The sequence below is a fragment of the Metopolophium dirhodum genome, chromosome 3 (genome assembly GCF_019925205.1).
Source record: "Metopolophium dirhodum isolate CAU chromosome 3, ASM1992520v1, whole genome shotgun sequence".
Taxonomy (NCBI): Eukaryota; Metazoa; Arthropoda; class Insecta; order Hemiptera; family Aphididae; genus Metopolophium; species Metopolophium dirhodum.
The window spans coordinates 35,242,012-35,254,826 of NC_083562.1; the positions used below are offsets into that span (position 1 = coordinate 35,242,012).

Below are 12,815 nucleotides of genomic sequence, written 5' to 3' on the forward strand. Positions count from 1 at the left end.
TTAACTACATACAAAGGGCATGTGTATTAACATATTTTTATGAACAATTGATTTCTATTAACTATTACCTATTTTTTTTTTTTTTTTAAATAAGTATATATTTTGTTATAATATATTTGGTAGGTATCTGTTATAGCCAATAGGATAAATTCCAAATATTTTTTTTATGAATCTAGAAACTTTCCATATTATTCATAAATTATAGGTAGGTACTATGATTTGGTTGAATTGGTGTCACTAAAATGAGTTTTACCTAGTTATTGTACAACGCATCATGAAAATAGATTTTATTCAAACACCAGTACCTATTCTATTAAATACTTTTGAACTAATGTTATGGTCCTATCCTAGTTTCAGAATGTGTATTTAAATTTATTTAAATTATTTAAAATAATATTACCTCATGTGCCTTTAAATCCATTTCAACACTATTGATATTAATTTCAAGCAGCGGTCTGGATTTAATGAGAGCCTCATTTTCACGTATCCAATCTAAAACTTGTTCTAAATCCGCAGCAAGTTTAATGTGTTCTGCTGCTGTAGCTTCAAGTTTTTGTCTTTCTTTTTCGACAGCTTTTCTCAAAGTAAGCAACTGTTGTTTTAATGATTGCAACTGCTGAGTTATGTTGTTATGATCGAATGCAGAACCTACTTCTGCAATTCTTTCACCTTTATCTGTTGCCAGCAAGAGAGTTGCTTCACACTCTTGAATTTTAACCGTAACCTTTAATGTATTAAATAATAATCAATGTAAAATGTATTGTAAGTATTTAAGAAAAATATAAAACCTCATCAAACTGCTTGATTTTGTTTTGAATAGTGTTTCCAGATTTTCCAATCTCATTGACAACACTAGAATATTTTGTAAGAAACATGACAATATCAGCAATCAATGTCATAAACTGCTCATGAAGGTGCAACAATTGTCCAAGTTTTGATAATTGTTTTTCAATAGTATTGATCAGTTCTTCTTGCTGCTTAACAATTTCGTTAAGTGATTCATTATCATTATCACTTAATTTATCATTCCATTCTTTTAATTCTTTTAACAATGTCTGCAAACAAGGAATATCATAAATAATTATCATTTTATACAAATATATTTGTATTGCCGTATAGGTACAAATTCTAAATATTTATAGTTGACTTACTTCATATGACTTTATCATGTCTTTGACATCATCCACAGTACTTCCCACTGGACGATCAAGCTCTTGCAAGTTTGACTGAACTTTTTGAATCATTTTCTTACTTTCGTCAACGAGTTTTGAAATATTTTTCATTTTTTCTAGATATTGTCCAATCATTTCAATTCTATCTTTGATCATAGCTTTTGTTCTTTTTTGACTGTTTTCTAATGATAAAATCTGATCGCTAATCTTTAATGTATCCGATTCACTTAGTACCATTTGTTCACTAATTGTTTTAATTTGTTTAATAGTATTATCAATTTCAGAACTGCGATTATTAAGATCATCATACTGTAATAAAAATATTTAATATTTTTTATTTATTTAATTAATGACGTGTTAAAAATAATAATACTTAATCATGAATTTTAAAATTAAAATAAATTATTTACCTTTTGCAGCTGATCTTCTACAATATTTAAGCTTGGTAAACGAACATCAGCAGACATGATCACTTCTACTTCACTAAACCATTGCTGACATAAATTAACATTATTTTCCACATTTTTCCTGTTTTCTAAAACAGATTTTGATTTTTCTTCAGCAAAATCACTCATTTTGTCAATTAGTTTAGTCTTATTGAGAACTTCTAAAAAAACAACATACATTTATTAAGTTAAGTTAATAGAATAAATACATCGGTTGTACTTCATTTAACAAAAATAATTTACCATTTAAGACTGATTGTATTACTGAAATATTGTCTTTATCACAAAAAGCAGATAACACTTGACTATTTTTTTCTAAGTCCGATAATTTTCCATCTTTAAAACATTGAATGTCTGTTTTTAAATTCTATTAACAACATTCATTTTAATTAAATAAGTTTATCCATCATTGATCATTATATATTATTAAATTAATAAATAGGTATATTTTACCAATATTTTCTCAACATTTTTCTCAGCTATAATAAATTCTAAAGGTTCAAGTTTATGTTTATCTGGTGAGAGATCTTTTTCACTGCGATCTAACCATACATTACACTGATTGAGTGAATTTTCAAACTTTTGACTGGCTTCATGCATGTTCTTAATTTTTAATAGATTTTCATTTATTTCTAGAACATACAGTAAGTATTTTATGATTTTTCAATTAGTTGTTGTAAAAATTAGGTTAGGTTGATTTAAAAATGCAAAGAACCTATTTGGCTTACTTGTTTTAAAATTGTCCAATTTATTGATTGTAGGCTTGTATAACTTTTCTTCAAGGTCATTGAACTCTATAGGCTCTGACTCAAGTTCTATAGCATTGAGTTTAACTGTAAGTGAATCAGTTAAGAAAATGTGTTTTGTCTCTGCTTCTTTATTAATATTTTTTAGTTCAATTAACTTCTTTTCAACACTGTTACTATCATAACTAACTATATTGTTTTCATCCAACAGTTGTGATTTTGTATCTATCCAACTATTGATTTCTTCTATTTGTGATCTGGCGTATAGTAAATTTTTTTGGGAATTTTCTAAGATTTCATATTTTCTTTCCATTCTTGTCCAAAAGTCTCTATAACGCCGATCAGCTGATTTCATCTATGACAAAATTAAATTATATAATTTTTTTAAAAGTTTCTGTAGTTACAACTTACAAATGTTCATATAATATAATAAATAGGTAATCAATAATTTATATACCTATGTATTATTATACACATGATAATATAACAAAATATGACAAATATACCTGATCATCAAGTAACTGAGCATCTGAAATACTGACTACTTCTTTTAAGCTTTGACAGTTCAACCTTAAATTATTAATAAGTTTTTCTCCATTATTAATATAATCTTCTTTGATATTATTAAACAGTTCTAGTTTGTGTTGACAAGTATTTCCACTGCCTTTTTCTAAGGACTCAATACATTTGGATAAATTATCAAACCAATTTTGTAAATCTGTTTCGCTGTTTTTATATACTAACAATGAGTTTTGATCAGATTGTTTTTTCAGAAGTATTTCATTTATCTATAATAAATAGAAAACAAATATTATTTAATTAATAATATTCATTAAATTTTAAATACTATTTATAGCTTAACACATTTAAATTTGAATGTAACTTTTAAATAGTTTGTTTAATATAGGTAATTAGGTACTAAATTTACCATATCTGTCAAATTTTCTATATCAGTAACAAGTTTATCTGATGTATCATCTGATACTAATTCAGCTATTTCCAATTTTTTATCGTTAACATTTTGTAATGTTTCATTTAAATTGGTTATTTCTTGAGCAGTTGCATCTATGTTAATCCTAGTTGGTTTTTCCTTCATTTTGTTCAAAATAACCATTTCTTCTTTAATCCATTCATAAATGATTGCTCGCTGGTTGTGTTTATTTTCCAAAACTGATATCATATTGATCAATTCATCAACAAAGTTTTGTACCTACAAATAAAACTTACTATTATAATCAAATTCATAAAAAAAAAACTCTTGTAATAATTTATGTTATGCTATTGAATCAATATTAACATGCACCTATTGTATGAACACACAATATTGTAAAGAATAGGTACATATTAAGAACACACATATACACAAACTATTAACAATTAATATAAAAACATTACTACATACATAATCAGTAAATGGAATTAAAAGTTTAGGTATGCCTGTGTCTTCTAAGTGTTCAAGCATTGATAACAGTGTTGTAGATGGTTTTGGTGTCAGTTTGCTTTTCTACGTAGCATAAACAACATGTAAAAACAACACTACTTTGTTAAATGAAATCAAAAACTACAAACATTAGTATTTACTAACACACAACTAATCATTTGTTTTATTTATAATATACGTTAATTAAATAAAATAAAATTATTAAAAATATTTAATAATAAATCAAAACAATACATTCCGATTATTATAAAAGTGTATTGTATTATGCAAAGTGGATTACCTGATCAAGATTTTCTTCCAAGCGTAAACGAATGGAAATTTCTTGTTCGGGAATCATAGAGTTGCTTGACTCCACAGGACTGCTAGGCCTAGAAATACTCGCTACTGCAGCTTCACAAGCCTGTACAGCTAAAGCCAACCTAGTTTTTTCCCCTTGTAACTTATTCAGGAGATCCTAAAATATTAAATAATATGAGTTAAAAAAATGTCATAAAATTATAATGTTAGAGAATTTTTACTCTTATGTAATATCATTGATATGTTCACAATTTATTTTATTCAAATTTTGGTCGATAACATTGCAACGCATGTAGCAGGTAGTGTTAATTGCTAATTAGTAATTTTTCAAGTTTTTATAAAGTAAATAATCAAACTATCTTTTTATATTTTTGTTTTTATATTAATTGTATAATTTAAGTACCAAGACATATTATAAAATTTTTTTAGAACATATTTTAAGTGCATATTTGTTGTTTTTTTAGTGCATATGTACATACATATTTCCAGGTTTACAAGTACTAGAAGTTCTCAGTCCCCTAGTGATTTCAAATATCAAAATGTCAGGTAGAGTACATCTTCAGAATTTTATTTGCACAAGCATCCACCAAGATTTTTAGCTATGCCTGATATACAGTCTTTTCTTTTGAGGGATCGGATAAAAGTATACATTTGTGAAAAAACATGTATATACTTTTAATTTAAATTTCCTCAAAAATTAAGATGTTAAAAAAATCAATATTTTTAGCTAAGTTATTATCATATTTGTTTCATAAATAAATATCTGTGTATTTTTGTACCTTTTATAGTAGTTTTCAAATATTGAGAATATAGAGTTGAAACATCATTATAAATTTATAAAACATAAACTTTTTACCACAGTCAACAAATACTACGATATTTTGATTGACTATATTATTATTTATAGATAAAATGATAATAATTAGGTATCTAGGCACCTAAATGAATGTTATTAGTTTATAAAAATGCTTATTTAATATATGGAGTAAAAAGTTATTTATCTTGATTTTATTGTTAGCTGTTTAAGCATAGGTAACATTAATTGTTGCCTGACTTACCAAAAAAAAATGTATAACAATTTATTCTTACCCGGTAAATTATTAATTGCTCTTTAGCTTCTGAAAGTGTCCAAGTATCATCTATGGTTTTATTCATAAATGGTTGGTAATCATCCAAATTGGACCAAATGCTTTCCAACATATCTTCATATTGTTTGAATTTTAATAGAGACTCTTCGAGTCTAGCTTTTATTTGCTGGGCTGTGTTAAACAAAGAATTATAACTATCTTGAATATTATTCAATTGTTGTTCAACTATAGTCTGAATTGATGGTGTAGATGTAACATAACGTTGTATTTGAGTTTTCCCCTTCGATTTTAAATCATCTAATACTTCTTGGTACCTAGGAACAGACAAAAATTTTAAATAAAATTATCCTTTATATTTTCAATTACAATATATTACTGAATAATTTCATTAAGTAAGACTTGGTGGTGACTTATTTGCTCTTGTGTCTGTTGTCTATTGGTGATATACAACGAGTTATGAGCCATCAACTGGAATGATATTTGTAATAACCATTTTTCAGATTCTTGAAGTGCTTGTAAATAATTGGAATGTTGTGATATTTCACTTTCTAGACTATCTATACGTTTCAATGTTTTTTCTTTAAGAATATTTTTCCTTGTTTTTAACTGTTTAATATCAGAATTTAGATTATTATTTTTACAGAACTTTGAGAGTTCTTCGGTTTCAGTGATAACATGGTTGAAATCGGTTTCTTTTTCATCAATCTCATTTATTGTATTATTTAATCTTTCGAGAATCGTTTTCATTTCTCCAACATCTGCTCTAAAATCATGCTTTTTAGTTGTTTTAGATTCTAAAGAACTTAGCCATTTCTCAAGATTATCTTTTGCTTCGTTGTTTTCTTCCCAGCGCGCTTGGAGAGATTTCAAATGTGCAATAACAGAATTTAAATCAATATTTAAACTGTTCCAACTGTTACTTAGTTCTTCCATAGAATTAACCAAAGCATTTCTTTCTGCTGCTAATGTGTTATTCAATGCTTTGGTGAAAACTTCCTGCATACCATTCATTAAATATTGACCTAAAATTTAAATATGCAATTTAAGCTAAGAGCTTTTGTTTGATAACAGTATTATTATTATTGTTTACACGGCAAAATGAAAATTTAATATCATAATATATATTCACAAAATTACATTTTTGTCATAAATAATTCAATAGTACCTTCTGTTATTCTAGAAGAAACCAGATTTACTGTTTGTAGTTTGTCTTTTACCCAATCTAAATCACCTTCACCAATGCAATCTTGAACTGTACCATGAGCACGATTTAACCATTCTTCAACTTTTTCTTTTGCCGCTATAAATTCAGTATGATCAGTCAAACTCTTTTCTGCTTTTGATACAAGTCTGTAAGACAGTTATAAATATAAACATCAGTACAAATTTTTTTAAAAAGTTATTCATAAAAATAAAAAAATAAAGTTTACCCTTGAGTACTAGTTAATAAAGTTGTATATGATGATTGTATTTTTAGTGTGTCGTCCCTAACCCAATTGCATGCACTTAATTCCATTAAAGATTCACACCGATCAGTTAGTTCTTCAATAGATACATTTTGATTAATGATTTCTTGTAGCCAACGTTTGTATTGGTCTAGATCATCTGGAGTGTATGCTTCATTAGACAATGAAGCTGTGTTGACTTTATTTGTTAAATCTGTTTCCCAATCTTTTAATGCCTTATATACTATATTAAAATCATCCCACGCCTTAGCACATTTATTTAATGCAGATAGCACTTCCTTAATAAAATGCTTCAGCTCGTCCCAGTCACTGTTCAATTGATTTTTATCTTGGTTCAATTTATCACAGCCTTCTGGTCCAGTACTGTTTTTCAGGGTTTCAATGAGTGCTAAAACATCTTTGATCATTCCTTCACCACTTTGAGAAGATTCTTCAATATCTTTTAGCTGTGTGATCTTAGAAGCATTAACTTTATTATCGCCATGTGTATCAGCACAACCTTGAACTGCAACACGAGTTTTTCTTAACCAATCATTTAAGTTTATAAACGCACCTCTATAAGCTTCATGTTCTGCTACTTGATTTTCCATAGCCGATAGTTTATTAGTTATCTATAATATAAATAATAATTAATAATAAAACAATATGAAATATAAATGATTGTTCATATTTTTATTATTATTTATTATTATTACCATATTAATAAGACTATTATATCTTGATACACAAGTTATGGATTCCTGAGGTGAAGAAGACTTATTATCAATATTGGATGATAAGCGATTAACCTGTTAATTGTTATTTTAATTATCAAACTTATTTAAATACAATTTTACGCTTAAATTGCTTAAATTTATACATACTAAATCATTGTGAGTATTAAGTTCATGAAGCAGGGACTTCAATTTTTCAAATGCAGTTTTCTTTTCACTTAAATCATTTAAGGGTTGATCAAGATCATTTCCATTGATTTTAGAGCTTATATCATCCAAGCATTCATTTAATATTTTTATACATTTCTCTAATTCTTCAAGTTGTGATACTCTCAATGTCAAATTATTGTTACAAACCTTTAAAATAATATTTTGTATAAGTAGTAGAACTTATTAAAATAGAGTAAAATAGAGTTTTACTAACTTGAATTTTATTAGAAAGTTTGTCAAATTCTTGTCTTAAATTTTCTGTATCTTCTTCGATTTTAACCGTACCTTGAGGTTCAGTACTTAGAACAACTTTTTCTTTTAATTCCATTATGTATCTCAATCGATTTTGACCTTGTTCGAGTGTTTGCCTAATCACTTTTAAGCTTTGAAGTTTACTCTTCACTTCATTTAAACTGTTAGGTATTTCTTCACATTCATTTAACTACAAAATTAAAATTAATTTTTTTAATGATTTTCTAGTAATATTTTCTTAGTGAAAATACCTTATCTCGAGTTCTTTCAAGCCAATCCAGACATTCCTGATACAGTGAATTATGTTGTTGGTGTTCTTGATAATGTAATTCTAAACGTCGCATTACTTCTTTAGCTAAAGAGAGTAATGTATTGTATTTGGTTGTCATCTGAGTGATTGAATTTGATAAACGTGTATCAGAACATGTTTCCAATAGAACCTAACAAATCACAGTATAAAATAAGAAGACTATTCATAAAAACTAATATTTTTTATTAAATATGCTAACAATAATGTTTTACAATTAATAAAAAAAAATTATTTAGGTACCTCCTTACATAAGGTATACAAATAATTTAATTAATTAAAAATAAATTATTTATATTTTTGAAATACCTGTGCTTTTCCATTTAAAATATCCAATTCCTTTTGCCAATCAAACAATGTTTGCAAATGAGTTTGAAATTCTTCCAATGCTTCTTTTTTTCCTTCTAAACTTGGCTGAAGTTTATTGTATGATTGAACAAGTTGTTCAGTATTATTCAACCATTCAGTTGCGCCTTTAGAATAGTCATCAAAGTCATTCCATTTATATATTCCGTCCTTAAGTTAAAAAAAATAGTTAATAATATATAAACTTTACAATCATCAATAAATGTTTAACAATATTGGTTAGTTAAATTTGTTTTATTTACCTCTAATAATGCTTTTGTTTTTTGAAGAGTGTCGTTGTGTATATCAAATTCTTCTTGTAGCATTACCACTTCTTGTTCAATTATTTCTTTTTCTTCTTCATCAGCAAAAGAACAGGCTTTCTCTGCTCTTTCAAGAGCAACCTCCAATTTGTTTTGTCCTGTAGGTAATTCACTCTGTAGTACCTATAACATAACAAACCATTTTTATAGTAAAAACAATAATCACAATCATTATTATAATGCCAGTACCTTGAATTGCACAGACTTCGCACTCAACATTTCTTTATCTCCTGTTGGTTCAGATATTTTACTAACACGTTCTTTAGCTGACCGTAGCCATGCAGCAAAATCATTTCCGGCATCTATAAATTCTTGATGTAATCTAACTGTTTCTTTTTGTCTTTCATATAGATCTTTTGCTTTGATACTCAATGTATGATATTTATTGGTAATTTCATTTGCAGGTACAGCCTGTTGCAAATCTTCAGCCTTAAGTGTCACTTTTTGAATCATAGGTTCAAATGAAACTATGTCTTGAACGATACTATTTGTTCTACGTAATGTTGCTTTACGTTCTCCAATACTTAGGGATCCGATTCCAACTTGATTTTTTTTTGCTTTTGATACCTAACAGTAAATACATTTGTAATTATTAGGTGTGTAGTATAATTCTTAGGAAGAATATATAGGTAACTATTCTTCATTGTTAAATTAGTAATATGATATTGATAAGTAAGTACAATTCAGAATGAAATTTAAACTATTAATGAATATAATAGAACATTTAGTTTTTTTTTTACAGATATTAATAGAGTACTAATTAAAGAAAAAAATTAAAAACCAAACTTAATTTATATAGATTAAGATTAAATCTAATAGTATTAGAATTAGTAGGTAAATATAAACAATATTATTTGATATTATATTAAATATGAAGGATAAATAATTGATAATCAAGCAGCACCAATTATTTTGTTTAATGAAAATTTAATATAACATTTATACCAGCGATGGGCAACTCAATGTTACTAGAGGGCCAATTTTTTGAAACCAAATAATACATAATAACTTAATTTGCTACCTTTATTATTATGTACACTTTTATTACTATATTACAATGCTATAATATAATTTATGAACAATATACTATTAAAAATTATTTTACATTAATTAATTTGTCTTCTGGGCTAGTTAGGAACAGCAAGTGTACCATGCTACAAGCCCATGATAAAAAGCTAATTTAAGATAATGTGATTACCTTAAGTTCGCAAACTTCGTCAAGTTTAGCTTCACGATCTGAAATCCATTGTTCTAGATGCGAGTATGATGAATTATAATCAGCCCATTGTAGAAGGCTTGTTTCAATATGTACTTTTGATGTTGCTATTTTCTTCACAAGCCTATCCCAGTCTGCTTGGATTTCTTTTAATTGATTATTTATTAGGTCTTTTCCATCCGATCTAGTACTTCTCAGAACTTTTTCACCAGAGTTTACAGTGGAATGAATAATTAATTGACCTTCTTCTTGTGATTTTAATAATTCCTATAATTTTTAAATGTTTAACATATTTTCCACTGGGCACAAAATATAATAGATTTTTACCAAAATATTATCAAGACGAGATTGCAAGACTTCTTTACTAGTGTTAGCTGTTGTTGTTTCATTTCCACACCGAATTGCTTCTTTTGCATCATTTATCCATGTTTTAGCTTTTTCTAAATAATTTTCATACTGCACATGGTGTTCAAGGTTAGTCTCTACTTTCCTTTGAACATCTTTCGCCAAATTCACTTGAACCTAAAATATTTTATTTCAAATGTTTTAAATAGTGAAATGAAATCAATTTTAAAGTATTACTTCATAACGGGAGTTAAGATGTCTTAACTGATTATTGACATAAGTTTCAAGATGAGATTTTAAAAGTGGGCTTGAACTTTCATTAAATCTCTCAATATTAGATTTTCCTTTTTCTAAATTATCTAACACGTCCTATAAAAGAAGTAATAAGATAACTTTATTTGTACAAAATAATTTTAAAATATTTATACAAAAATTATAAATATATCATGACAATTTTCGTCAATATACCTGTATTTGTTTTACTTGATCAGTCTTTTCTAATACAGTCGCTAACGGTGTATTTTTAATAGCCTTCATAGATATATCAATTTGTTGCAACCAATCTGATAGTTTTTCATATTCATCTTTATATTCTCTCCAATGTGTATGAATAGCATGAAGATTATCTTTTTGAGTTAATATATCTAGGTGAAAAGAATAAAATTAAATACAAATATTATTAAATAAGTATCTTTTTTGACATACCATCAAATAATTTATTCAATTCATCAGCTATTGATGAAATTTCTTGTTTTATAATTTTTTCTCCATTTTCAGAGGTACTTGTAATTATAATGCCTCCAATTGTGTTTAAGTTGTCTAAAAGCAATTCGCCTTGAGCTCTTTTATTTAATAGGGTTTCCAATGGTGTTATTGCATTTTCAATTGCTAATTTATCACTAAGTGGTCGTTCTTTCAGTGATGGTATTTTATCTCGAGATCTATTCAAAAAATTAGATAGCTCTTCATACGCTGCTTTATAGGTTTTATGATCTTTATATTGTTGCTCACGTTGATTAAGTAATTTCTGAAATTTAAATTATAAACATTGTTTTGTTTCATAGAAAACTATTCAAGCTATCAAATGTTTTACCTTGACTTTATCTGAAATTCCATCAAACTTATTAAATACTTCTTGTGTTTCTGCCACAGCATTGCTTTGATGCCCTGTCTTTAACATCTCTTGTGCTTTTGATTTCAAAGAATCCATTTCTAACTTTTCACAGCGGACTTTTTCGTCTAAATGCTAAAGTAAATTATAAAATTTATATATATATTTTAAAACTGAAAAACTCGCTTGCTGACTAGTATGTGTTGAGTATACTACATCATAGAGTAGGTCACTATAATGAATGTGTTTAATTATTTGAATTTAATGTTAAATCATTATATTTAATAAAAAAAATACTATTCTCAGTGGAATCAGTTGTCAGTCTAATAGTCTAGAAATTCATATAGAAATTCAAATTTTTATGCTAAGAAGAATCATAGGTTTCATTAATTTTTGATAAAAACCATTCCCATAGTTACATTAAATAGAAATTATTTTTATATTATTTTATAAAATATTACTAGCTGTTATTAACATAAGTGAATACCGACGTATTATAGACCAATAAAAATAGGTTCATGGTATAAGCAGCTTATAAGCAGCTAATCTAAATGCTTGGAAAATTTCATTGTGCTTAGTAAATAATAATATTATGATAATAATATACGTAGTAGCATTGAGTATATATTGTACAATATAGTATATATAGTAGTGAAAGTTTCAAGTCTCCACGAATAATGTTTTTCAATTACAACAAAATATCTAGTCATAATTTTTATTTAGTTAAACAATTTCAACAAAATTTGAAAGCTTTAACTATTAAAATTAAAATGTTATTAATTTACAAATTTTTGTGATGTTGATGAATTTTGTCAAAATATGAACTTCAAACGCTTATGAAAAATATCATGGCTATGTATTTTCAACATTTTTAAATTGGTATTAAAAAAACTTATACAACATCTTGTGTTACATTTTCAGATTTATGACCAAGCCTAAAATATTTTATCAACACTAAAAAAAAACTAAATCATTTGAAAATCAAATGTTTATTAACAGTTGAAATTTAGCCTAAATATTTTGAAAAAAAAATTATTATTTATGTTATAGGTAGTGGAATGTTTCAAGTGTTTAAGACTAATACTTTTTGAATTTCAGAATTTGCTATTTTACCTGTCATCAACATTTGAAATTCAATCACTTATAAAACTTTATTTAGTATTTGGCTTTAACGTCAAACTCTTTTTAAATTCCAGAAATCAAAACTCCTAAGGATTATTGAGTTAGATTTTGAAAAAATTTAAAAAAATTTTCTATAAATTAAATTGAAATTAAAACGTACATCATAGTAATATTAATACATTCAACGCTCTACTTAAAATCTAAAAATGTAAAAT

At 26.4% G+C, this 12,815-nt stretch overlaps 1 protein-coding gene across 1 annotated transcript in view; it reads right to left on the reverse strand.

The window, feature by feature from the left end:
• LOC132940087 (muscle-specific protein 300 kDa) overlaps window positions 1-12,815 on the reverse strand; it is a 74,877-nt gene that overhangs the window by 24,668 nt on the left and 37,394 nt on the right. The window contains exons 54-81 of the mRNA XM_061007501.1: window positions 11,461-11,613; window positions 11,073-11,394; window positions 10,836-11,011; window positions 10,605-10,736; window positions 10,350-10,544; window positions 10,005-10,289; window positions 8,996-9,373; window positions 8,747-8,929; window positions 8,448-8,654; window positions 8,083-8,271; window positions 7,794-8,021; window positions 7,520-7,726; window positions 7,352-7,444; window positions 6,621-7,267; window positions 6,356-6,540; window positions 5,567-6,212; window positions 5,192-5,504; window positions 4,086-4,259; window positions 3,767-3,868; window positions 3,293-3,574; window positions 2,871-3,152; window positions 2,347-2,719; window positions 2,072-2,250; window positions 1,862-1,985; window positions 1,583-1,779; window positions 1,152-1,481; window positions 789-1,055; window positions 401-724 (exon numbers count right to left, since the gene is read on the reverse strand). Coding sequence (XP_060863484.1) covers window positions 401-724; window positions 789-1,055; window positions 1,152-1,481; window positions 1,583-1,779; window positions 1,862-1,985; window positions 2,072-2,250; window positions 2,347-2,719; window positions 2,871-3,152; window positions 3,293-3,574; window positions 3,767-3,868; window positions 4,086-4,259; window positions 5,192-5,504; window positions 5,567-6,212; window positions 6,356-6,540; window positions 6,621-7,267; window positions 7,352-7,444; window positions 7,520-7,726; window positions 7,794-8,021; window positions 8,083-8,271; window positions 8,448-8,654; window positions 8,747-8,929; window positions 8,996-9,373; window positions 10,005-10,289; window positions 10,350-10,544; window positions 10,605-10,736; window positions 10,836-11,011; window positions 11,073-11,394; window positions 11,461-11,613 — 7,173 coding nt within the window. The remainder of the gene's footprint in view (window positions 1-400; window positions 725-788; window positions 1,056-1,151; window positions 1,482-1,582; window positions 1,780-1,861; window positions 1,986-2,071; window positions 2,251-2,346; window positions 2,720-2,870; window positions 3,153-3,292; window positions 3,575-3,766; window positions 3,869-4,085; window positions 4,260-5,191; window positions 5,505-5,566; window positions 6,213-6,355; window positions 6,541-6,620; window positions 7,268-7,351; window positions 7,445-7,519; window positions 7,727-7,793; window positions 8,022-8,082; window positions 8,272-8,447; window positions 8,655-8,746; window positions 8,930-8,995; window positions 9,374-10,004; window positions 10,290-10,349; window positions 10,545-10,604; window positions 10,737-10,835; window positions 11,012-11,072; window positions 11,395-11,460; window positions 11,614-12,815) is intronic.